Here is a 25,416-nt window from a genome sequence, read left to right as displayed (position 1 = left end):
TCATCGATAGCTTGTATTAAATTGTACGTAACAATTAAAAGAAAAAAATAGAAATAAGAAAAAAAAATCCTCCAGTGTAAAACTAAGCGTAACGTAAACGTCCGTTACAACTCTTATCAATTTCTATGTGTTACACCATTGAATAGAAACTTTTTGCGTATATTTAATGTTTTGCGAAATATTATACATTTTACATTTAATGCGCTGCGCTGTGCGCACGACGATAACGAAAATCTCATTATTAGGCAATAAATATTCAACGGAACGTGGTCAAGAATTTGTCACCCACATATATAGGCATGCATGGCGTAATCCACGCGATACTATGGAGATTTCTTTATTTTTTCTGCAAACGCTAAGAGCAGAGCATCAACAGCTATTGCAGGGATTTCAAATTTTCTTGTCCACGCTTTCATGCCTGGTAAATTAATCACGGGCTTAATCGTTACTATGTTTGTGAATTTATAACGTGTTTCTAGATTTCGAAGCCTTGAAAGTTTGCCGGAATTTTCTGACAGCTTTCATTACACGTTTCCGGGAAAGTATATCCCTAGTTATTTTACAGGAGGGCGTCAGAATATGCCGTGCGGCAAAAAGTAAATCAACCACCTGTTGCGTTGAACGTTTTTCTCATGCGGCTTGATTAATCGCTGTAGAGAAATGACGTTATAGACGAAGCAGGTGTAGGTACATAATATTCCGTCAGAGGTGAAGTTATTTACAGTCAGCCGCGATGCAATATCAAAAACGATTCGAGGCCGTATCTCAGAAGAACCGTCGACCAAATTTCGTCACCTTATGCAAATCACATTTTATCTTCAAAATCATGAAAACATTCTTAATATCGTTAATAAATTATCATTGCAGTTGTTCTCCATATTATATTATCCCATCTGAAGAAGAAGAAAAAAACATAAAAAAAAAAAAAAAAAGAAAACACGAAGCTGTTTACGATAACATTTATAAATTCACTTTTTAAAATGAGAATATAAGCGAAGAAGAAAGTAAAACTTAGAAAGGAACTTTGTACGCGGTATTAAAATAGCTTTACGTTCGAAGCTGAAACATTGGATCATATCGTTCTCAAACTTGTTTCGGCTGATCACTGTCTGGATAAACATAACGGTATAACCTTGTAACTACGAATGCTATGCGATACCCATAAGTGCTGGTTACGTTCTCCGCTCGATTGGAGGTCGAGATTGATCTCCGTAATTTGTTACTAGTACATAGGATATAATTAGAGAAGAGGGTTGGATAACAGAAGCAGCTTAATCGAGATAAGCAGCCTTCGTTTGAATTGTTCCGAGCAATTCGTCTAGCCAGTTGAAAAATGCGGCTCGAGAGAAGCGATTGAGACGGTGCTGCATCCGATCGAGTTCATCTTCAATTCCCCTTTCGGTTCGTCTGACAGCGATGCTCACCGAGTGCATGCGCGGATCGGATAAGAGTTTCAAAGGCGCTCGTTTCGTTCGTCCTTCCAAAAGACAGCCATAAGTTTCGCGATTGCGTTAGTCAGCCTACCGGCAGAAAAAGAGTATGCGAGTTGCAAAAGCGATGAACGATGCGATTGCTGGGCGACCCTTTATCATCGTGCACCGCCGAATTCGTATCCCGCCGTCACAACGATAATTATTCACCCGTTTACACACGCGACTGAAGTTTTTTCCACGACTTTTGCTCTCGCGGACTTCTGCAGAAATTTCACACTCGATTGACATGACGGGAGATAAATTAGCGGATCGGGGAATTTTGGGATGCATTTTTTTCCTCTTTGGAGGATAGTTTCCGCGGATAGTTTCTTGGGAATTCTTTTTTGTCCTGAAGACAAGGTTGAACTTCTCACGCTCATCCAATTGAGCAACAACCATCGGTCCGATGACGGAAGCAGAGATGCTGGATATCACGCATCGGGATATTTGCGAGCTGCTGACGTCACGGCGCAGATCATGACCGAGTCAATCAGACTAGCAAATTACGATTGTTGACTACCCAGCAACGCATGGTTGTTCGACCATATCTATTGGTTATTATTAGTCCTTATCCGATCAGGATTACCAGCAGCGTTTTTTTTTCTTACCAATGTGATTGCGCGTCTTCTCATCTGGCAGATCGAGAGAAGACATTCAGAAAGGTGATTTGGACATCGGAATGTCATCTCTGTTTCAAAATCCACGCGACTACAATCTTTCGACGGTATTAGATAGCTGTTTATTTTTTTTCTTTTCTCTTTTTTTGCATCTCGGTTATGTTATTATATATTTGTTGCATGGCTTGTTTACACCCAGTTTTATCTACCTATTTATGGATATTACCGCGACTGTGTTATTCCCAATCAGTAACATTTTGCGTGACTTTGACTACTGATCGTCATTAATGCCAGGCGTGCATACGATCATCGTCTTTTATAATTACAATAATAGAATCGTGGCTCAACTACAATGGCGTCTTACCACTTTTATTTCTACGTTGTATTCACTGCACAGATATATGGGCAACATCTTTTTTTTCCTCGATTCTGTTTGCCTATTTTGTACGATCTCATCGCATACATTATGGCGTTTCTATTCCTCGAAATCGAGACTTGCTTACAAATATCCATAGAAGATGTGGAAGGTCGTTTTAATATCACTGATGGAATTTTTTCTCTGCGTTCCATAGAGTGTAGAAAAAAACATGCGATAAACCGCAAAACATAATTTTTCATCACGTTCGTATTTTAAGGAAGGGTTTTTCATATTCGATAAAAACCTAAGTTGCCTTGTTGTTTCTTAGCGTCAGTTAACTCCCGAAAAACTCTCATTAAATTTTTTTGCAAAACAGACTCGATCACGTGCTTAAAGAACGGTTAAAAATCGTACTTGTTTTTATTATTAGTTTACAGATTCATCGTTAGCTCATACCTTGGCGATTTGCTAATCATTTGCATTGCCGCGAGATCCTTATTACGCATGGTAGCAGGCAGCTACTTTGATCAACCTGTTTGGGTGCATAGCGGTAATCCATCGACCCATGATGCAGGATATGATTGCTGAAACTCAGCAGTTAATTATGATGATAAAATAGCGTTAAAAGGTTTTTATGATTGCATCAGTGTTTTCACAACAAAAAAAAAAAAAAAAAAAAAAAAAAAAACCAAACAGAAACGCCATACATATGAAGTCATAAGTTATTTATATCGATTCCCAAGATTAGGTAGAAAAACACGAATTCTTCTATAAGAAAATCACTCTCTGAAAACAATCCAGAACCCGGAAGTGATTGATTTCTCCTCCCGATTTCCTTGGTGTCAAAGAGAGCCAGGATTTCCTGGATCCTCGTGCACATCGAAATCGAATAGAATCTGTTTGAAACATCGTGATAGGGAAGCTAACGACGAGGAACCTCGTCGATTTAAGCTAAGCTATAAAAATTAGATAAGTTGAGTTTGTGCTGCATAAGGCAGGAACACGTGTTCCTTGTTATACATCAGCCTTTGCAGGCCTCGCTGCGCGGCGTGCGTTTCGCATAAATCCAAGTCAACGCGGGATAATAACGAGTAAATGTCCCATGACGATTGTTGGGCCCTCGGAAATTCAGAGCGCGTAGAGACAAACCAAGGTTCCACAAATTCGGTACATGGCTGAATCGTTAAAGATATATATGTAATATAATGGTTGGTCCTGAACTGGAGAAAAAAATAAAAGAAAGAAAAAAACGGAGGAGAAGATAAAACGAAGACTCCTGACTGCAAAGTATCGGGAATGGCATGGAGATCGGATCGAGGAGCTGGGTCAATGGAACGGTGAACGTGTAATACCAGCGTCGTTCAAAATTCCGTCAACGATTCTAGCAATTTTTGTCAAGAATTAGAAACGCGCCGAATGCCAAATACTCGAAAATCTTGCATCGCCTTAAAATGATTAGCTTCACTCGAAAATCACCGATACAACATTCGTATCAGCGATGGCCACGAAGCTAAAAATAATCGATGCATCGGTTAATCGGGTCCAAAAATATAATCGAACAGGACTCGATTGAATCGCTAAAATCTAATCGATTGATAGATTATTTCGTATTTGTTAGGAATCGTGGAGCTGATTGATTTTTTCAAGATTCAACTAAAAATTCGGCATGAATTACGTGTGCTGCACGTAATTCGTTGTACCTACGATGTGCCGACATCGTAATTCATCGGATGCATTTTTCGGGGTCGTTAAATGAATAAAAGATTACCAAGATATTGATGTCGAGTATATTCTTTGTTAAACGAGTATCACGATATAGGCGTATGGAAATTCATCTGTCTAATTATGATTACTTTCGACTTGATGAAGGAGTCAAAAATATCTTAGACTGAGTTACGACGAACTTTACCTGTGATTTGAAAATCTCTGCGTAACATTTGTATTTGAACAAGACCGAAGGTCGTTGATTTCTGTCTGAATATAGGAATCTGATTGTTCTATTCTAACGGGTGACGTCCTTCGCGTGTGGTCATCTCAAATCTGGAAATAAGACGCATGTATCAATTATTATCTCGTTAGATAATCTGACCGCAAGCAATGGTCATTTCCCACTTCCCATTCCAAAGGTGTTGATTTGAGAGAATAATTTCCTTAATACACGATACGAGCTATTCTTGGAGAACCACATAAAGTTCAAGGTAATGATTTGATTAACTGCCTCATCAAAGTGAGAATCAAAGTACAAAAAATTTCCATTGACTCGAGAAAAAAAAAGGGGAAGGATTTCGAATCCTAGTATTACTTATCAGGTGTTCCTATAATTATAGTTTTTTTTTTATTTGATAGTTGAAACGAATAACAGATAAAATTGAAATTATTTGTATTGTACCTCTAAGAAAAAAAAAGTTTAACGCAAATTTGCGGCAGGGGTATAACGAAATTCCACTGAGATCACGGTGTGGCGGTGACGATGAGTAATTTCGAGTAATCGATTGTCTACTGCGTGAACCAAGGCATATACTCGTAGAATTCCCAAACTTTCCCCGGCAGATTTTAACTTCCCTGTTCACGTCTACGGTACGTCTGTCGTCGTAGGTAGACAAGCGTGTTGCGTACGTGTATGTAACACATATCGTAACTCGTCTAGCGAAATTATTGAAAAGAAAATACGACGAGCCTCGTGTGAAACGACACGGCCCGAAGCACAATCAATAATGATCGTGCAATTCGCACCGTCGATCATGGTGTAAGGTATACCCCAGCTGACCGATTATTGTTTATGACCCTAAGCTTGACACGAGTTCGCACGTACCGCGTGGACGTGGCAAATGCCGCTGGAGAGAGAGAGACGAGTCGCGATTTCATAATGGCTAAGGAATATGCCATAAAATATGACGAATCGTCGTCGAGCCGTTGCGTAACCGGCTGACCAGAGGCCGGCATTTATCGCGATGATAAGTCTGGCAGGAGCTCCGTGATGAGTGGAACTCTTGGTATTGTGGTCCACGTGTCAAAGGCACAATGGGATTGCATATGCCGCTTGTCGAAGGCGACAAAGAACCGTCGAAAATCTGCACCAAAGGTGGCAGAAAAAGGATTTCGACGAGGCGTCGATATGCCAGGAAGATTAAAGTACAACCGCCACCTGCGAAATTCCCGGACAGAGATACACTCGGACCTGCCACGCTGGCGACAGCTTCTTCGTTTGGCCGTTTCGCAATGCGACAAGATTATACAGCCACGCGATATATACGTGTATTTGCATGGCGTGGTGAAGTAGTAGAAGAAGAAGAAGAAGAAGGAGAAGAAGAAGAAGAAGAACCTGCAGTAGAAGTCAATACTCGTCTTTGACCACCCCCACTTACCGAGACCGGAGGGGGGCCATTTGCGACAGGAGGTTTCGGCGTCCCTATAAAGGTGAGTCCTCCGACGAAGATGTCAACGAGACGAGGTACGAAGCCAGCAATGAACACTTTGGTGAGTGGACACAGTGTGGAAAGCGTACGCGAAGCGGCCGATTGTCTCTCGGCTCAAGCCACGTGGCTATGCCGAGAGCATCGGTTTCGGTATAACTAGTCCCTCCCTCCCCTTTCTTTTGTCTCGAACAAACTCAAAGCCAAATAGTGATATTACAACAACCATCGTGAGGTCAGTGTGGATCGGTTGTGCGAGAAGTTTCGTGAACCCAATCGGTACAATATCTTCAATAACGAAATCTAGACGGACCAAATGTCCAGTAAAATCGAATATCGTTACGCCGATCCCACAGGCTAGATTCCATAACGATTTATCACAGCAATAGTAACAGAGGCCGCCACATCTGCAGTATCCGTGCTGAATTTCTCCGATCATTCGCCGATCTCATACCGATTTTTCGTCTTGCAGATCCTGACCTTCTTCGCCCTGGCGGCAGCCGCCGCAGCCGCTCCTCTGGATCAGCAGCCCCCTGTGCCAATCGTCAACCAGTACCTGGACGGTCCGAATCCCGACGGTACCTACAGCTACGGATTCGAGGCTGGGAACGGCATCAAGCTCCAGGAACAGGGCCAGCTGGAGAACGCCGGGACACCGGACGAGGCCGAGTCCGTTCAGGGCAGCTACAGCTATCCGAGCGAAGACGGAAACCTGATTACTCTGACTTACGTCGCCGGTAAGGATGGCTTCCAGGCGCAGGGTGCGCACCTTCCTCAGGCGCCGCCAATTCCTGACGCGATCCTGAAGGCGCTGGAATGGATCGCTGCTCATCCCGAGGAGGACAATTTGTAGAATGGGAATGGATCGAGGAACGCTCGAGCAGAACTGGTTGATTATGTAGCTGCATTTACCTCTTGACCAGTTCTACTGTCGAAGTGTTCAGGCGTATTATAAGTTCGGCGCCATGTCGCTTCGCCAGAAGGGCTTGGAACTCGAGATGCATCTTCATCGGCACTCGAGCAGCAAGCACTCTTGGCATCGGGTGTGGCGTCATCGGCTCATGTCATTATATATGCAAACATGGCTGACACGCGCTGTGTGCTTAATGAAATCTGTACTTTTTTAAGCAATTTGTAAATAAAGAAACGGTTCCGCTTCAATGATGGAATTCTTTTACTCGTACCTATCGTTCATACGTGGGAATATTACATGCGTGCGCGTTTACCCACCGTCAACAAAACGCCTACGTCTGGGTTCGACGATGCCGAAGGATTTTAGAATTTCAGCTCAGCACGAGCTATTATGTCATTCGTGGTAACTTGTTTCTCGTATATTATGACAAAACTGTTCCAAGCCAAAGCTAAGCCGAATATCTCGTCGAACGAATTTCAAATCATTAGCATAGATCGTTATAATATCATGCATTACGCAATGGAAACACGACGTAGGTACCTAAATTTTACCTTCATTATTTGAGAAATATCTTTAAGGACGTCGGCCGCGATTTATACGAACCTTTCAATTATTTCGTGATTTATTCCCGCGCACGATGTGCTCATCGTAATCATCCTTGGCATTTGGCTTTCTTGTGTCACATTTTTGTTCCATCATCCTCTAGTGTTAAAGGTACACGTCTGTTTACCTTCTCGTCACTGTTTCATCCCAATATTAACGATAGGATTTCTAATTAGTATGACAAATACTAATAATACAAATATATATATATATAACATATCACAAGTTGCAAGTTATAGTTATAGACGTATTGTTTACTTGGACGCAGTAAATATGAATGAGGAATGTTTTGAATCCCAAAGAGAGTCTCTCGCGAGGTGGATTTCTGCAAAATCGTGAGTTATTCTCTCGCATAACGAAGCCGATACCAGCTACGTACAGCTGACGGAGATAGAAGCTTTTACTTTCACGCGGGAGACTCTTTAATAGCCACGAATTGAAGATTGGAGTCAATCGGTCAAAGAATTTAACCGACCCGTGCAATCCGGCGATTATCTTGAACGCGTATAATACACACGAAGATATAAGTTACACGCGGCGTTTGTCGCAACTTCGAACTCCCGCGCTGTATATCTCCGTAAAGACCTTTCGGCAATCACCGACTCGTTTTCACTTTCGTTCATGTGTCAATCGAGAATTTCGGCGCGGTGATCACTTGTCGATAGTATAATCTAACCGGCTTGTCAAACGCCAACGTGACGTTGGGATCAGATATACGGATCGGTACGTAATCGCAGTCTGTGTGCCCAGGGCTCTCGGTGCCCTCGATAAAATCTTCGGCCCTGATACGAGTTCGATTTACCTCGAAGCATGATTTGGCCGAAGCTTTGACCTCCGAAGAAATTCATCAGTGTCCAAAAAATTGCTGGATGTCTTTTTTTCGCACTTTAATCAGCCCCGGGCGTCGATTAGAATGTGCAAAATCAGGCGGGAGAGTCGCTTACGATACAGTGTCGGATAGAAAAACACGAGTTGCAAAGCTCTGAAAATGGGTCACACTTGAACGGGTTAATCGCATATTTAACCAGTTTGCGCAACGTTTGATTTCTAGAATATTTCTTGGACAAAAATTTACATCTCTTCTACTGCGAATGACTCGGTTTTTGGTATCAGCGATGATGAAAACAAGAACTGAATCAAAAGTGCAGCTCATAACGTATCCAGCTCATCTCCGTTTCAAACAATTTCAGAAATACGTATGCTAAAATAATGGATAACCCATACTCGGAAGTATAATGTCCAATAACGAGTTACCCCGAGTATGTAAGTCCTTTCTTTTCCTCCCGCGAGGACTGCAGGCACAAAGGTCATTAGGCCGGTGACTCCGGTTGCGCAATGGCGAAAGAAGATCCTCAAGCACAATCAGGCCACGGAGGAAAGTCAAAGTAACCAAAGCGTCTAATTATGCCAAAGGGGCGGAGCGGGTTCTTTCATTCTTTTCTCCTCTTTTTCTTCTTCTCTTTCGATCTCGGGATGAGATTTGCAGCCGAGGCAGAGAGAGAGAGAGAGAGAAAGTTCAGTTTCCTGATCCTGCGCTCTCATCCAGAATGCGAGCTTCCTTGTCACGACATCTTGAAATTGGCCGATCTATCTGTGGATTATAATCGATGAGAACGAGGACCGGAGTAATTTGATATGTCAAAACAATGTCCTGGTTTCTTGCTTCAAATAATGAAGCTGTAATAAGATGCTTGTAGAAATGATCCTGAAGGGAATCTATCAAGACGACCGTTTATGTTTTAGTTCCAGTCCGCGCTGGCTTGAGGTAGAGAATGATTTATTGCTTGTACACGAAGTGAAATAACACGCAAATGTTTTCACTAGATTTTTCAACGTTTCCCACGACATAGAGTGAGATTTTTTTTCGCAGCTTTACGAAATTGCAGCGTGCATTTTATGGTAATGCTCGAAATCTCGTCAGCAGACGCGTCGTTTTCGTCCTAAAGGTTGATAAAAATCAGAGTCTTATTCTTATCAGATGCACATCTTGGCCAATGACACGAAGAGATACGAGTCGTGAGGAGGATGAACCGGTGATACCACTTGAGTGAATCAGGAAATTTCGAAAGTGCATCTTTGAACATTATAAAATGAGCATCGGTCAGCGCGACATGTCGTAATTAAAATTTAATGCACCGCTTATCGTCGTTGCTCGAGGATGCAGTGTTCGAGGCATACCTAATTGCCTGGCCAGGTGCAGGTAGAAATTAATAAGGTAAATTAAAGCGTGCATCCGTTGCCACCCGATAAGGTAACTTCGGGTGTAACAACGATGGCGATCGTCTCTGTGTCAATGAACCCGACTTTCTTCTGGCTCTCGGGGGAAGACGAGCCGATTACCTTCAGCTTAAATTTCTCACGACAATCAGCTGGGAATACGCTCTACAAGTTGATCCGCGGCATGGTGAAATAATTTTCGAGATCTCGCCCGACGATCGATTAGCCAGAGGGATTCCGAATGGCCAATTTCGTTATCGACATTCAGCAGCTGTGTATTCGATCGTTAATTCTGCAGTGAACATCCGAGGATCCGAATCACCGAGGAATTCAACTTGTCGACGGAGTTTCGGCGTCGATATCTCGACGTTCGCTAACTTGATTCCGGCGAACCCGAGGTCGGTAACTAAGCCTAAACAGCCGTCGAATTTCGTCGTATCGAACCACCTGTTGGACGAGCAAATTAGCGGATACCTTTCCGAAGCCGTCCGGTCCATTCTCTCTTTCGAGAGAGCCGATCTCCCGTACATTACGAAAACGTCGAAAGTCCGAAACTGAGACCGAAGCTTATTGAATCTCGAAGCTTATTTGACGTATTAATTTTCATCGAAAGAAAAAAATTCACAAAAGTGTATGAATCTTCGCTGACTGAGAGAAATGACATTCGAATATTAGAGGGTCGATTTAAGCTGATCGAATTAATCGAAATTCTGCAGGTTTTTCAAACTGTTTTAGAAAAAAATGACAGGATTGAAACGCAGAGTAAAATTTATTCGAACATATAAATTTTTAGAACTATTGTATATATCGTCTATATTATTATATTATCGTGCCGAAATCGGTTTAGCTGGTGAAATTAGAACTTCTTTTCGACGGACTCTTTGTAGGGGTGTTCCTCGATGTACTTCAGGGCTTTGACCACGGATTCTGGGACAGCCGGGATGGACGGTCCTGCAGCAACATATCCATTGCGGCCAGCTACCCAGGTCACATCGACGGGCTTGCCTTCAGGATCGGTGTAGTGATATTCCCCCCGCATTTCCCCCTCAGCGTTACTCTCCATTTGGGAGAAGATGCCGTTTTCCGTCTTGAATGCGGCACGGAAATTTCCCGCAGGATCTGCGTCCTGGAACTGCTCCAGGATTTCAGCTGATTTATGCGCGCCTACGACGTGGGAAACGTCGGCCATGCAGGCGCCAGCGAAGAAGACAGTGAATACCTGAAAACAACATAATTATTCGTTATTACGATACCACTAAAGTAAAAAGAACTGGCGCGCAATGTCACGTTTCGGAACTACAATTAGTGGGAAAAAACAGTCATACGTCACGGGGTTTAGTTTTTCGTTATTACCGCGTTGGAAAAGACACTAATCTGTGTTTTTAAAACAGTGTTTTTTTAATTTCAATCTCAAAAATCCCAACTGATACAAGATATCCACAAACCAATTGTTCGGTTCACGTCACATTCGCACTGCACCGATAGACTCGGTCAGCTTGACATTAGCTGAAGTGTAAGATATCACCGCGATGATCAGAGCATAAAGTTACATAGTAATGCTACTTCTACGGTATTAAAAAAATTTTTCACGATATTGAAAATCAGAACAAAGTAGATTATATAAACGAGATGATTTTTCTCAGTGTAATCGCGTTCCACAGTTGCAGATTGAGCGAAGAATCAACGCGGCAGAAACGATCGTCGGAAAATGGTAACTGCGTAGATGACTTTATATCACGTTATAAGCGAAGGGCTTACCAATAAAGTGTTCATGATGGGACAGAGGATGAACCTGATCTGACTGAATCAGCTTCCCCTCGAGCTTATATAGTAAACTGATCGCCCCCTCGGACAAAGCCTTCCACAAATTTGAAACGCATGGTGTGTGTCCGTGTATGTGAGTCTAGCCGTAAAATGTCACGCAGGCACCTCGTAGACCCACCAAACTGGTTTGTCGTTGGGTACAGGGTAATGAATACAGAGCATCTATTTATTTTCGGTATCCACGGAGGATAAGCTCTGTCATAACGCCAGCTGGAAGTCGTAGCCGGTCGAATTATTCCTCTTTTAGGTACACGTGACGTTTACCCCACCCTTGGACAGCTCCGGGCGGTTATTTCGTAACCATCGGAATGCGAGACGAGTATTATTTTATTGGCCTTTTTTCCTCGCATCTCGAGAGTCTGTTTCCCATCAGGACTGTTTTACATAGTAATACCCATTCGGTCCCCAATCAATTACCCCCAGTTAGTCGGAAGAAAAAATGAAACAAAAACTTTGATTATACACATGAATATCAAAAGTTCATTATCGACGTGCAGCTATCCGTTCAATGCTTCATGCATGCACAGTTTGGTAGCGGCTTAACAACCAACCAGTTTCTTCTGATTATTACCCAGTTTTTTTTACCATCAACTTTATCTCGCTCTATGAAAGCTTACTATGCTGCTGCAGACATAAATTATTTGCGGTAATCGAAATTTAAATTTAAAAAACTATTGGATATACTCGTATATATCCTGAAAATTTTTTTTACTACCTTTTTCCGAATACTCAAATTTTTACCTTTCACTCTTGAAATTTTTCCACGTGTTCGTGGTGGTGCAGAATTTTCGTCCTGCGATTAGATCTTCAATTGTTCTTTGTTTTTCAATACTGAATGAGTAGACGTCCGTTTCAAGTTTCAAGTTTGATGTTTTTTCATTTCTTTCCCAACAGATTGTACCCTTTTTTGACTTTTGTTTATTTTTGTTAAATTCGAAAGATGGTCGAAAACAAGTCGGCGGAAGTAGAAGATAATCTATTTCACCGTAGATTTTATACTCGCCGGTGTTTATTTTTTATTTTTTTTCATTTATCACTGTGTAAGACAATTCTGCAATTCATCACCCAGCAACTTGGATAATCGAAGTTTTTCGCAACAAAGCAGAATGAAAGAGACGGAAAGATTTCAAAAAACGAATATATCACATACCGAAAGTAAAAGTTGCAGCAATGACATTTGAATTACCTGCATGATGAAATTTCCTCGAACATCGAGGGTATTCCTAGATCGATTCGGAAATTTTGGTTATCCGCAGAATGCAGAGAATAATTGGAAAAACGTGGAACTTCTTCGAAACGACTTAGCAAGCTGCGCAAATTTCTCTCCAATTTTCATTACAAAGTATTAATTACTCTTGAATGAAATGCGTGGCTCGTAGATCAATATCTCGAAAACGAAAGTTGAATTACGTGTCTTACACATTCACCGGGCCAGCAGGTAAGTGCCAAGTAAATAACGTCGACGATCGCGACGAAGACAAGGGGGGGGGGGGGGGGGGGGAATTAATTGGCTCCTAGAACAGACTACCGTATCTTCTCGCCGGTATGGCAGGCTGCTTCGATTAGGGAGAATCGCGATGCTCCTCAAGGCTGTGCCAATCATCGACTGCGAATTAGCGATCGCGGGATCAGAAGGCCACGTATTCGCGGCGTATTCCCGTTGCGATATTATTTTACCTGGTAATTTACGCGAGCCAAGCTGCTGCGAGAATTGAGAATCGTCTAATACCGGGGGGCATTTTTCGTTCCAGATAATTAAAAGTTACGCAGTTTTCTCACGCCTGGGTGAACCGAGTTATTTACCGCCCAATCCTTTGGCGAAACTCCAACAGACCTCCGGGTCGTACGATACTCACCATTGTGCAATTGCCAAAAAAACTTCACACCATAAACCTTTTTGCGTTATTTTTTTCGCTTTGATGTAATCTTTATTCGATAGGAAGGTGCCCACAGGTCGCCCTGCGGAAACGGAACGGAAATTTGTCGTTTTCACATTTTGCTAATGATCGTAGTTGTGCGTAACTACGCTTGTTCGCGACTTAATTAGCGCTCAACGCTGGCGAAATTGGGCCTGATTGCAGGTGACTACGAGGCGTGAACATTTATACTGATATGTACGATTCGGAGCGAGTGTAAAGGATACATTTGGATACAGGTATTCATGGATTTCGTTTCGGTTCGCGATGGAGATTGAATTTCGTGGGATCGAAGGCCCTGAAATTTCTCAAAATTCGCCGGACGGACAATACAGCGAGGCGAATTTGATTCTATATGTAATAGTAACGCGTAGACGTCGGCAAGGCCGGAACGTGCATATGGTTTAGAGTTACGCAGATTGGGTAACCGAGACTGATAATCGAGAAAGACACGAGCTGATCGTACCCTTATTACGTATTAGCGACGAGTATAAGGTGTACAGTTCATGATATCGCGCGGATGATCTGCAAGATCTCCGTGGACTAATGGTATTGTGTTACTGGTAGAACAAGTAACGCGAGTTAATCTTCGATCAGCCGGGCTGCGACTTGAGTGTCGGTGGCGAGATCCCTTTTTCCATTCATTTCCCCCGGCCTTGAGGCTTCGGTGTCACCCAAGGGTTCGAAATTGAAGGGGTGAGGCTTAATCCAATCGAAATCTGCATTTAAAATTGCAGTAAATAAATATCGTTAATTTCTTTTTCCAATCCTTGGGTGGGGGGTGACTGGTAGTCTAAATCCGAAATTTTAACTAGTTTCTGTGGCAGCTTTGGCCTCCATTTTGAATTTATTTTTGTCAAATGACTGGCCTATTTTTCTATTTTTTACCAAAAATAATCCTCGTAATTTTTTGACAATGATCGACATTATCCGACTTATACCATAAATTGGAGATGGCAACCGAAGCTACTGCAGACTCCGGCCGAAATTTTGGAACTGGACTGCGAATGACCTCCCCGAAGGACTGGAAAAAAATGGTGGTACCGAAATATTGCAATTTCAGGTGTCTTTCTGGTATGTGGTAACTGGGTTACCCCTCATGGCCGTACTGCAACCCCGGGAACCAAGATGGCGGTTATTACACGAGCCTGCACGAGGTCGAGAAGTGATCTCACAATCAGCGTAGGTACCGCAAGTAAATGTCAAGTGGGAAAAAGCCGACTTGTGGCAAGCAGGCAGCCGCTGCATGCTTAATAATGGAGTTATGGGCACGTGGGCACATCGATGGATGGATGGATGGATGGATGGATGGACAGACGACGTCGCGGCGGTGTCGATCGACCATTTTTTACGCCTCGGGCCCGAGGGTAGCCTGCAGAGACGAGACTCGCGTGAAGATGAGGCCGTGCAGGTACGTTTACGCGAGTGGGGAATAAAAACTGCGGAGGACGACCTTGACATATAAAAGTAAACGGTTCTAGCCGCAGCGCAAGAAGCTGCACGCCTGAGGCATCGCGATGTAAACGAGCCGAATTTGAATTTATACTTTCATTTACAACAACACCCGATGTACACACTGTTGCAGTGCGCGGGTCAAATTGCCAGTAAAACCTATCCATCTCCCAAGGTGGGGCAAACTCCGCGGTCGGAGAGCTCGTCGTATTATTTCTAATTCACACCTAACCTGCAATTAGCACAATGTAATGTGCAAAAATTTCGTCACTTCGAATCACCCTAAAACATCCCCTCCCTCGAGTTTTTCAACGCCAGTAAAAGTGACCAAGGACAAGATGACGGTGCCATCGGGACGTGGCCTGCAGAGAATGTCGAAGGTTGAGAAATGGCCCACCAAAGGTCCAGGAATCTGATTTGGGACTGTACGATGATTTTTTTTCCGAAAACTTTTTCCCCGCCTTTTTGAATCGGCGTTGGATATTCTGCGCAAAAGATTTGGAAAGGATATAATACGTATATCATCTATTGCATCGCCCGATCCGGAAAGTCCTTGGCCCATCATACCAGTCCGATCTTTTTTATCCAAGAGGATTCTGACTTTTGCTCAACTTCTTTTTGTTTCACGCGATCATTTTCAGGGATTGTTTTTAAGAATGAATATATATCTTTCGTCGCGATTGGCTTGTAGGCAGGAAGACAGTTTATCTACGGCGTGTATGAACCTCAGGGTAACAATTATACCCACCTGAGTATCGGAGAACCAATTTTATGCCGCGAATCAGTCGTGTGCATGTATTATCTTACAGCGAAGAAACAATTGGCGATCATCTGATCTTCGTGGCACTCCGGCGTCTGCAGTCCTGGACCTTGCCGGATGAAAACAACACTTCAATTTGACTGCAGTCGCAATTATTTACACCGGACTACAAAATGACCCGACCAATTACGCATAACTCTCAGCTTGGACAACAAGGTCTGACCATCGTACCCCGGGATATCTATACCTATAATTTTTCAATAAACAAGTTTTAATGCGCAGCGAAGAATCATGCTGTTGACGTATACTGCAGGCGTTATGCAGACTTGGCTAATCTTTAAACAAAGGCAGAGCGTCTGGTTATGCTTCGATATCAATTTCGTGTTCTTCGAGCCAATTCAAACGTGTAGAATTATTTTTTACAGAAGGCAAGCCTTCTGTTGCAAAATGCTTCCATGTACTATTATTTTATTTCAAGAAACGGTGAGTAGCTACGTCTATAGAAGACATAGAAGCTTCTACCTGTACAACTCTGCTGGAAATTACCCTTCAAACTCACATCTTGCCGAACTCTATTTCCGATGTCTGCGTTCTTAACAGGATTTGCATCGCTGGCGGCTCCAAAGAACATGTAGTGAACAAGATTTATCGAACAAGTGTGATCGCTGGATCGAAGCCAGCGAATTGGGGCCCTGCTCAAGATAAAGATAGCTGTAGCCAATGAATGCTATGGGCTGAAATACTCACTGCAGGGGTTTCGTGTTATATTCGGGAATTGCAACACTCCGGAATTCGACAGGGTTTGTCCAATGATATTTGAATCGAATTTGCAGGGTGGGGTAAATGTCATGCATTCTACTAAATGAAACAATGGACAAAAAAAAATGTCAACCGCGCGAAATAATTTTTCGCACAGGCTGTCGCAATGAGTTCTTCAATCTCTGCATAACGCAGCACGGTCAAGTCGTACGGGATTCTGCGTCAAATTTTAAGAAGTTCGACGGTTGTTTGCTCAGCAGTTGGTAATTCATTGTCACTGTTGAATATTTGTGGCTGAGTGTTCTTCCGTAGCTAGTCAAAAGTAGAAAAAAAATCTCCAAGAAGATTTGGAAGTTGGAACGGCATTCCAAAGCAAGTTCTGTTCATTGAGTTCCTTGAAAAACGACAACGTCGAACATAATTCGTCGTTTAAATATCACTCCGGACATTAGTTATTCGGTATTGTGCGAAACTCGGTGATTCTAAAATAGCCATATGGCGTACGAATCTGAAGAAACTTTGCTCTTTGCAGTTTATCACTAGTCATTTGGCCGTTGCAGTGTGAATATCAACACAAAGTAAGCGCTTTATCAGCCTTTGAATACTACTCTAAGGGGTCTGAATTTTTGTATAACATTTCTTTATTACTCGTCAACTAGCTATGTAAAACGATGAACTTTTTCGAACTTGTACCTGGATTTTCTAAGAAAATCAAATTGCAGCCTGAATTGTACTAATTTGGCAGATTTTAGAAGATTTTTTGTGCACCGTCACAACTGTTTGAGTATGGTATCAGGGTGGCGACGGAGATCTTGGGTTTGTACGTGCAAACCTCGTCGGTAATTAGAATTTTCGGAAATGGTATTACGATAAAATTTTTAAGCAGGTTTTAGTTTTTTATTTTTTCAAGAGAATGCCTGACATTTGCCCCTCCACTAGCGAGTATGCGAGAGGATGACTATAAAAGTCCTGTCGAAATCCGTAGTAAAATACAAAGCATTATTCAGCCGAACTGTCAACATGAACTCCGCTGTAAGTTTACTTTCAGTATTCGTAACCGCACTCCAAGTCCCGACTTGACAAGTATTTGTAGATCCGAAATCTTTAGCGTCGTGAATTATCATTAATGATATACGATTTTTCTCTTTCGCAGCTGTTTTTTGTGATGCTCTTCGGAGCGGCCTGCGCCGCTGGTCTCGACAAGGACGCGTCCATCGACAGTCAAGTTCTGGAGACCGATTTTGGGGGTGCTTTCAAAAACAGCTGGTCCGGCAACAACATCCTCGTCGATGAATCTGGCTCCGTCAAGCCAGGCCCCGAAAACACTGTCGTCCAAACTATTGAGGGACAGGTTTCGTACACGGCTCCCGACGGCACCCCCATACAAACCCGATACATCGCCGACGAGAACGGCTTCAGAGCCGAAGGTGCCCATTTGCCAGTCGCCCCGGAACTTCCCCCCTACATCGCCAGGGCTCTCGCATGGGCCAAGGATCATCCCTACAACGAGGAGGCCGAGCTCAGAAAGACTTACAACTGAGTTGTGTGTTGGTTAAAACCTAATTCATCGATTCGTATTTTTTAATAAAGAGGATACGGTTTTCAATTAACCCAATTATCGTATTTTTTCGATCAGACCTTTAACTTGATATATTCCGTTTCAGGACATACCTACTTACTAATTGTAAGTCGATTATTAGAAATGTGTTTGACCACAATCAGGGATCATGATAATTTCTTTCACAAAATGGATTATGAATCTTCAGTTCATATTTGGAATGATTATGATTAGTTTAATTTAACTGTTATAGCCTGCTTCGGTCATCAGTCTATCTCTAGAAGTCGAAAAATAAAGGTTATATCGCAAATTCAAACCAGCAAACCAGAATACATAGCTATTTAAGTAGATACGTATGGATTATAAAGCAATGCAGTGTAAGAGCTCAATCGATCGGAGACTATCTTCCGGATCTTCGTCCTTGAGAAGTCAGCGCGAGACTGAGGAGGCTTCGAAGCAAGAAGTTGGCGCCGTATAAAAAGTAAACATCTACGCTTGCAAGAAATAGCAACGATGAAAAATGGGCATTCCGACAAGCTGTAGAACTGGAAGTGCAAATCCTGCGTTAACTCGTCGGCCTTGTTTGTTGGTCTACCCTAACCGTTAGATGCTACATTGCCCGTAGGGATTCGTAACCGTGAAGAATAATTTTTGTATTATACTTGAAAAAAACTGCATTCAACGTTGCTCGGTAATTCACGACCGAAAATGAGTACGAGAAGCTCAACTTTGGAATTCGACATCCATTTTTGTACTAAAAAAAAAGTTCCCTCGCTATGGCAAGATTTTTTTCGAGTGATAGCATGAAAGGTTCAACCATTGTTTGGCAAACGTTCCGTACGCCGGTTTTGCAACGATATTTGATCATGGTTATAGGACTATACATTAAACTTACCGCGTACCTATTCGAGGATGCGATTAACATACCTACGTTGCGATTGCATCAGCGAATGTCTGTGTGCTATCGAAGCGGCAGCGGTGTATCTTTGCGCATTTTATACGCTCTGCGTCTCGACGCCGACGCCAACGCCGAATGAAAGTGACAATGAAATAGACATAACACGACCGTAAACCATTCGTGCAGAGTATATGCTGTTTACGTAACAGAAGCGATGGACCACGCGGCGAAACTTTGCCGATTACTCAAAGGATCTTTCCTCACCTTATCTGCCTATCAAAATAATCCTGCCTTTGGCGATATGCCGACGGACAATCGATAATCCCATATTCAAGAGGGTCTAACGATGCAGTGGGATTACAACTATCTTGTTGAAAAAATAAAAACGGTTACGTGCTGGAACCTAATTGAATAGTATTATCGACGGTTGGAATTAGTATGTCAAAATACTTGTGCACAATTACGTGACCCGTTATTGTTGTAACTGACTACCGATGTTTGTAGAAAATTATGAGATATATGTAATGCAGTAAACTATCATACCAGCAGGAAGAAAGTGCGAATTAACGAGTCAAGAACACGTTATAGAAGCAGGCTGTTAATAGACAACACACATTATGCACACAACTTCCGCCAAAATGAGTCGTTGAGGTGAAAAATGTTATATTGTTGATGCTTAATTAGCAGCTAAACGTCGAGAATGAATTTCTTTCATTCAATATATTATAATTTTAGGAAGTAATTCTTACGTGGTCTGACGCAGTGTATCGAGAATCGAGCATAACAGAGACGAAGATCAGAATTTACACGGTATTTTCAGATGAAAGGTAGAAAAGTAGAAACTGTCAAGAGATTACGAGTTTTCAATCCATCAACTCGAAATGAGGTCCACGCTCTAAAAGCTGAAGACCCTGAGTCACCAGCCGATGGAAACAGCCCGATAGAGACGAACGTGCAAATAAATTCTGACGATGTAAGGATAACCACAGCAACGCGGGATGTTGCCCAACTTCGATATCTTGCTTAAAGAAAAAGAGTTTTCTGTTAGATAAATTTATAGTGCTTAGCAAGCATCTGACAGGAAGGAATTTCGCAGGTCTGACAATAAGTCTGGCGTGTTCAAAAGCGGGGTTGAAACGGATATCTGAAGTAGGCTTTGGGAAGCAGTAGCTCTAGAGAGACACGATGCTAATTTTGAATACAATAACGCCGCGGAGCGCCCAGCTTGACACGAATGAATTCGTTCCCCTTGTAGCAGGTGCCTTTTGAGAATAAGCGCTCAGCTTCCGAGCTTGAGCGAAACTGAAATTTCTATAGCTTTGAACCCGTTCCAATTGAACGGAACGACATGTTGGTATGAAAATAATGTATATCATCCAGGAATCGCTCGACGTCTCGACGCCCAAGAAATTGATGCATCGGCGTTCTGAGGCGTACGGACGGTTGTCCAGAAGAAGAATATACGAGTATGGTTGAAACGAGAAAAATTGCAGTGGAAAATAAATGTCGATAGAAAAGTATTTATATATGACAATTGAGTAAGCCTTCCTTATTGGAGACCCGATGACATTTAACGACTCATACGACGTACGGCGATCTCTGGAGGTTTGTACCTACCTCCGTATCTCCGCATCCCCTCGTCGCAGCTTCCAGATCTCTCGGTGTTTCAACGACGTGTGTTGTTCGCCGTTTTCCATGTGTGGAGGCGCCTAACGATACCAACACGTCTGTCATCGGCTTCCATCCTCGCACACTTTCGACACTTGTATGTAAGCGATGCCTGGTGTGCCCTTGTTGGTACTTGGGACGAGACGTGCGCGTGGTCGTGTGTATGGATTATTCATGCGTAAGTCAAAGTGCAGGTGGTGTTAAGCCATATGCCGACGTCGGTGGCGTCGGGACGACGGTGTTGGTGATGCCTTCGGGGGTATAAATATGCCGACGGCTTACCTACTTGACAAACACTTGCTGTTGGCGATTACGACTGCATCATGTACACGGCATTGGTAAGCGAAGAGGCACTGTCTTCGGGACTCATTGTCTTTTAGACCATCCTCGCAGTCTTTTTGGTGCCGCGTCTCGGTTCAGTATAACAGTGCTAGATTGGATTATTCATTTCCGAGCGGTCGGGAACTATATAATCGACAATGAGAACACCTTAAAGTTGGATATAATAAATCTGTGGTGTCATCGAGTGCCGAGGATCTTGTAGTCGCGATTTGGCTTCCAGTTTATGGATCCGGGTGTCGTCGTGGTCCTCCGCGAGGTGTCCCATGCAAAATAAAATTTCGCCCCATAACAATTAAATACGATTGAACGGGCACTGCTCGTCGACGCGCGATGACGTCAAGCGGCAAAATAAAACGACAATCCATAAATCACCAGGAGCATCCACGTCGTCCTTTCGAAGCCTTAACGTACAAAGAGTCAATCTCGACCGTCCATCCGACAGTGATTTGTTACCCTACGAATCGATTTATCCTTGATCCGCGTTGATCTCTTGCGGTGTATTCTTGAGCGATCCTTAAAAAAAAACTCTGCCACAACGAAACGGCGACGTAATCTAACCGCCCACTTTGTCCTCCAGGTAACACTTCTCGCCCTGACGGCCTGCGCTTTAGCGCGACCCGCCGACGAGCCGATCGCCATCGTCGCCCAAACCCAGGATGGACCGAACCCCGACGGTTCCTACAAATGGAGCTACGAATCGGCGAACGGAATTAAGGCCGAGGAGGAAGGTTCCGTGGTGAACGCCGGCGCCGAGAACGAGAGCACTGCCGTCCAGGGTGGATACAGCTACACCGGCGAAGACGGGGTCGTCATTTCCCTGACCTACAAGGCTGGGGAGGAGGGCTTCCAGCCGGAGGGTGCGCACTTGCCAACCTCCCCGCCAATTCCCGATGCCATCCAGAAGGCCCTTGAGTGGAACGCGGCCCACCCTTCGAAGGAAGATGAGAACCAAGTTTGATCCGGATCCACCCCTGACCTGACCCAGCGAGTCCCCGTCCAGCCAGAGCCACCCCCAGTGCCTACGATATACTAACATTGGTTAAAATGTTGTACATATTTATTACTTTTACTACATACACGTATGCATATAGATATAGATATGCATATATATATATATATATATATATACACAAAACCATACACACTGTACGCGATGATATAAAAACAAAAGAGTCAATGCAAAAGCACAGCAAATTGTCTGTACGATAAAGAACAAAAAAATGTATTAAAAATTGAAAACTATACTTTGTGGATTTCACATGATTATTCACCCTGCGGTAACCCTAACCGACGATTCGCCACGCACGGTGCTTAATAACGCTCGATGTTAACTGGTGCACCGCATATGATTGAGACGATAAACCGCTTTGCGGAATATATAATTAAATAGGCGAACGTTGACCCAACCACGGTGAATTCTGGGGTATGCGTTAGAGCCAGTGAATGTGCCAGTGAACCGATGAAATACTAAGAGAACCGTTAATCGAGATCCTTTGAGGAGGTCGGCCTGATCGACGTTTTCGGAGCACAACCTTACCAAGCGTACGAAGCGCCAAGGTCTTGACTCCAATCGCAGGGACCAGGCGGAAAATTGAACCTCTTATCTATCGACTTGAAGGTTTTATGACTCGGTTTAATGTGGCAAATGGTATTTACATGCTATCGTTAGCGCGGAACAGTAAGGATTGTCCGAAGATTGAATAATTTCGAATTTGCTAGACGGACTAGAAGCTTGTTTGAACTCTGTTAGTATAATGTCAACTGAAGATCAATGGGTGAGGATTAAGTTCAAGAAATTTAATTATTCGCTTCCGTATTAGCGAGGTAATCGTGATTACCAGTTTTACGTTTCAATTCGTAATTCGTAGATTTTTTATAATGTCAAAGAGATCTGCAGGACGCACGTTCGCCATCTTATGTGTCCTTGCAGCGGTATGCTTCGTATTTCTGCATCGCGGTAACCTTTTACAGTAATGCGTATTTATACAATTTTTTTCGCAATTATTTATGTCATAGCATCATTCAAAATAATATCATGATTAAGTTTGCAGATGTTATCATCGAACATAAGAAATATTCGCTTCTTATTTTAAATAAAACTTCAGGAGTTGGAACATTTCAAATTTGCGTAAATCCTTGACGATTTTTTTCCAATACATTATATTCTTGTTGTCCATAAACCGTTATTCACACTTCATAATTAATTTCAAGATCGTTATTAGAAAGGTTTTGGGCTTATTTACGCCACGTCTAAGGTCAATAACAAATAAAATCTGTAAGAATTTTGCCCATTATTACTTGCATCGTTATGAATTCTTACTTCACGTAATCGATACACTTCCTCCGACTTCCGTGTTTTTCTTTCTATTTATGTTCAAGCGTACAAATCCATACGAATAGTTTGAAAGTGATAAGTTTTTTATACGTGGTAAGACACGTATGCAAATGGACTTAAACGACGAGGTTTCAACGCTGCCGCTTTAATGCGAGAGCCTGAATTTTATACTCATACCGCAATCGAATTCATTTGGGCTTGTGGTAAGCTTGCGCAAGACCCGATAAACCTAGAATATTTTCACTGACCTTTGGTTGCGTTGAACAACGTCCATTACGAATCGTCGAGATGGGTGGGTATATAAGCAATTTTCGATTCAAGTTTAGTACAGTTAATCCTGAGCAGTCCTCCCAGCTTCATCATGAACACTCTTGTACGTTGTGAATGGATTACGAGCGGTGTTTACTCACCGTTATACAACATATACATAATATACAACCAGCAGCAGTGAAATTGTTGTAGATATAAATCGTTGTTCTCTTTAAACAGTTCTTTCGTATAAATAATCTACCAAAAATTTCTTCACCGGGATATTAAGTTAGATAAATTGATCGTTGAAAGGAGAGATTTTATCACCCCCTCGAGATTTATTGACTAAATTGCACAGCTGATGGCCTCAATTAACCCTGATTGGCTACAGCCGACCGACTAAAACCGTTTATTAAACTTACAGATCTTCGTCACGATGCTCTTCGGAGCCGCTTTCGCAGCTGCAGGACTCGACAAGGACGCTCCCATCGAAAGCCAGTCTCAGGATGTTGGTTTGAATGGCGAGTTCCAGAACAGCTGGTCCGGCAACGGCATCACCCAAAATGAAGCTGGCTCCGCCAAGGCTGGCCCCGACAACAGCGTCATCCAGGTTATCCAGGGGGAGGTTTCGTACACGGCTCCCGACGGCACCCTCATCAAGACCTTATACATCGCCGACGAGAACGGCTCCAGAGTCGAGGGCGCTCACTTGCCAGTCGCCCCACCAGCCCCTGAACTTCCCCCCTACATCGCCAGGGCTCTCGAATGGGCCAAGGATCATCCCTACAACGAGGAGGCCGAGCTCAAGAAGACTTACGAATGAGTTTTTTCCGTCCTCCATTAACCATGGGTGACCGTTAGCTTGTATGTTGATAAATAAAGCGCAGTTTCTGCCTGTTCCGTAAAACTTTAGTAACCATTTCACGCAGTCTTTACACTTCTATTCCAAATCCAAGATCCTCGTGCCTCTTTCACGATGGTCCGAAGTCGTCGTCTACGGGTGATTGGGATGTATCCGATCGTTGAAAACACGCAAATGGAATCTTGCGAACGTTGCACGACTTCGAACTATCGTGAACCCGTAATGGCTTAAGGATAGCTCAACACTCTTCGGCCTGAGCGTGGGTGGGAATTAAGGACAAGGTCTTTCGCGAGGATGAGAAAACGGCTCACGTGTTCCAACCAAGTGCTCAGGAAAACCCGTTGGCTTTCGTTGTATTGTACCGATACCGAATTAGGTGATTCCGCAGTTTGTTGTTTCTTTATCTCTCCAAAGGAATAGAACGTCGAAGCTTCTCAGGTCGATAATTGTATGGTTTGTGTTGGATGGAAAAAAAGAGATGTGATTTTCATTTCCAGCCAATATTTCAGAATATTGTGCCAGGCGTGTTGTTTCGAAGCATGTTTGGTACGTCAAGGATAATGAATGATGACTATCGCAAGACCCGATTTGCGTATACCAGAAGGAGGTCATGCGGTTGTCTCTACGAGGAGGATCCTACGTTGTCTTTAGTTGCTAGTTACAAGAGGTGCTAAGACTACCGACAGAGCCGCGTATACGTTTACCTTCGCTTTTACTAACACGTGCGTCCGGCACCTGAAGAGGATCTCTTGCGGGTACCGCAGCCTGTACTTTCATGCATAACCCGTCTACACTCTTCGGCCGCAGAGCTATTAGCAAAACTTTCGCAGTATGGTAATTGCGAAATTCTCCTTGCAGGAGAGCAAAAGCGATCTTCGACCTCAATTCCAAATCAATGTACCGCCTTTTTTACTTTTCTTATTTTCACATCTCTCTATTGTTATTATTATTATTATTATTATTATTATTATTATTTTTTATATTCCAGCGTCATAAGTTTCAGTTATGTCGAGTGGGTGAATAATCTCCCATTCATAACACTTCGAGGATTAAAATCATCACCGCAATCATGCAATCAAACGGATGCCAAACTGGCTAACGAATTTGCGCCTCGAGCGGATCGGTAAGCGGAGAAGCAATTAATACTTGACCAGGGCCTACGCGAATCTTTCAATTTTTGAATGGAAGAATAAGTGGACT

The 25,416-nt window shown here is 43.0% G+C and overlaps 4 protein-coding genes across 5 annotated transcripts; 3 read left to right on the top strand and 1 right to left on the bottom strand.

Moving 5' to 3' along the window:
* The first annotated feature begins 5,768 nt into the window (after positions 1–5,768).
* LOC124415903 (endocuticle structural glycoprotein SgAbd-2-like) lies at positions 5,769–7,021 on the top strand. Its single transcript, XM_046896620.1, has 2 exons — positions 5,769–5,924; positions 6,333–7,021. The coding sequence occupies exons 1-2, from the start codon at positions 5,883–5,885 to the stop codon at positions 6,711–6,713; spliced, it is 423 nt and encodes a 140-aa protein (XP_046752576.1). The 5' UTR covers positions 5,769–5,882; the 3' UTR covers positions 6,714–7,021.
* A 3,322-nt stretch (positions 7,022–10,343) lies between these two features.
* On the bottom strand, positions 10,344–11,586 carry LOC124413072 (larval cuticle protein LCP-17-like). The gene is made up of 2 exons (XM_046893407.1): positions 11,352–11,586; positions 10,344–10,812 (listed from the first exon to the last, which is right to left on the bottom strand). The coding sequence occupies exons 1-2, from the start codon at positions 11,364–11,366 to the stop codon at positions 10,450–10,452; spliced, it is 378 nt and encodes a 125-aa protein (XP_046749363.1). The 5' UTR covers positions 11,367–11,586; the 3' UTR covers positions 10,344–10,449.
* Positions 11,587–17,216: 5,630 nt separating this feature from the next.
* LOC124413051 (endocuticle structural glycoprotein SgAbd-2-like) lies at positions 17,217–24,255 on the top strand. 2 transcript variants are annotated; one of them, XM_046893375.1, is made up of 4 exons: positions 17,244–17,336; positions 17,458–17,563; positions 22,196–22,199; positions 23,892–24,255. In XM_046893375.1, exons 1-4 carry the CDS (start codon positions 17,259–17,261, stop codon positions 24,175–24,177), a joined length of 474 nt encoding a protein of 157 aa, XP_046749331.1. In that variant the 5' UTR covers positions 17,244–17,258; the 3' UTR covers positions 24,178–24,255. The 2 variants fall into 2 exon arrangements, with proteins under 2 accessions (XP_046749340.1, XP_046749331.1); XM_046893384.1 differs by lacking the exons at positions 22,196–22,199; positions 23,892–24,255 and having other exon boundaries at positions 17,217–17,336; positions 17,458–17,912.
* Positions 20,662–21,860, top strand: LOC124413064 (endocuticle structural glycoprotein SgAbd-1-like). The gene is made up of 2 exons (XM_046893396.1): positions 20,662–20,766; positions 21,348–21,860. Exons 1-2 carry the CDS (start codon positions 20,752–20,754, stop codon positions 21,726–21,728), a joined length of 396 nt encoding a protein of 131 aa, XP_046749352.1. The 5' UTR covers positions 20,662–20,751; the 3' UTR covers positions 21,729–21,860.
* Positions 24,256–25,416: the final 1,161 nt, after the last annotated feature.

The sequence above is a fragment of the Diprion similis genome, chromosome 2 (assembly GCF_021155765.1).
Source record: "Diprion similis isolate iyDipSimi1 chromosome 2, iyDipSimi1.1, whole genome shotgun sequence".
Taxonomy (NCBI): Eukaryota; Metazoa; Arthropoda; class Insecta; order Hymenoptera; family Diprionidae; genus Diprion; species Diprion similis.
This window is presented reverse-complemented; position numbering and strand designations above follow the sequence as displayed.

Bases quoted from the DNA above. Each gene is read 5' to 3' on its own strand.
- LOC124415903 (XM_046896620.1), top strand. From the start codon at position 5,883: ATGTCAACGAGACGAGGTACGAAGCCAGCAATGAACACTTTG. The intron at 5,925-6,332 runs GTGAGTGGACAC...TTCGTCTTGCAG, and splicing joins AGCCAGCAATGAACACTTTG to ATCCTGACCTTCTTCGCCCT.
- LOC124413051 (XM_046893375.1), top strand. From the start codon at position 17,259: ATGACTATAAAAGTCCTGTCGAAATCCGTAGTAAAATACAAAGCATTA. The intron at 17,337-17,457 runs GTAAGTTTACTT...TCTCTTTCGCAG, and splicing joins CTGTCAACATGAACTCCGCT to CTGTTTTTTGTGATGCTCTT.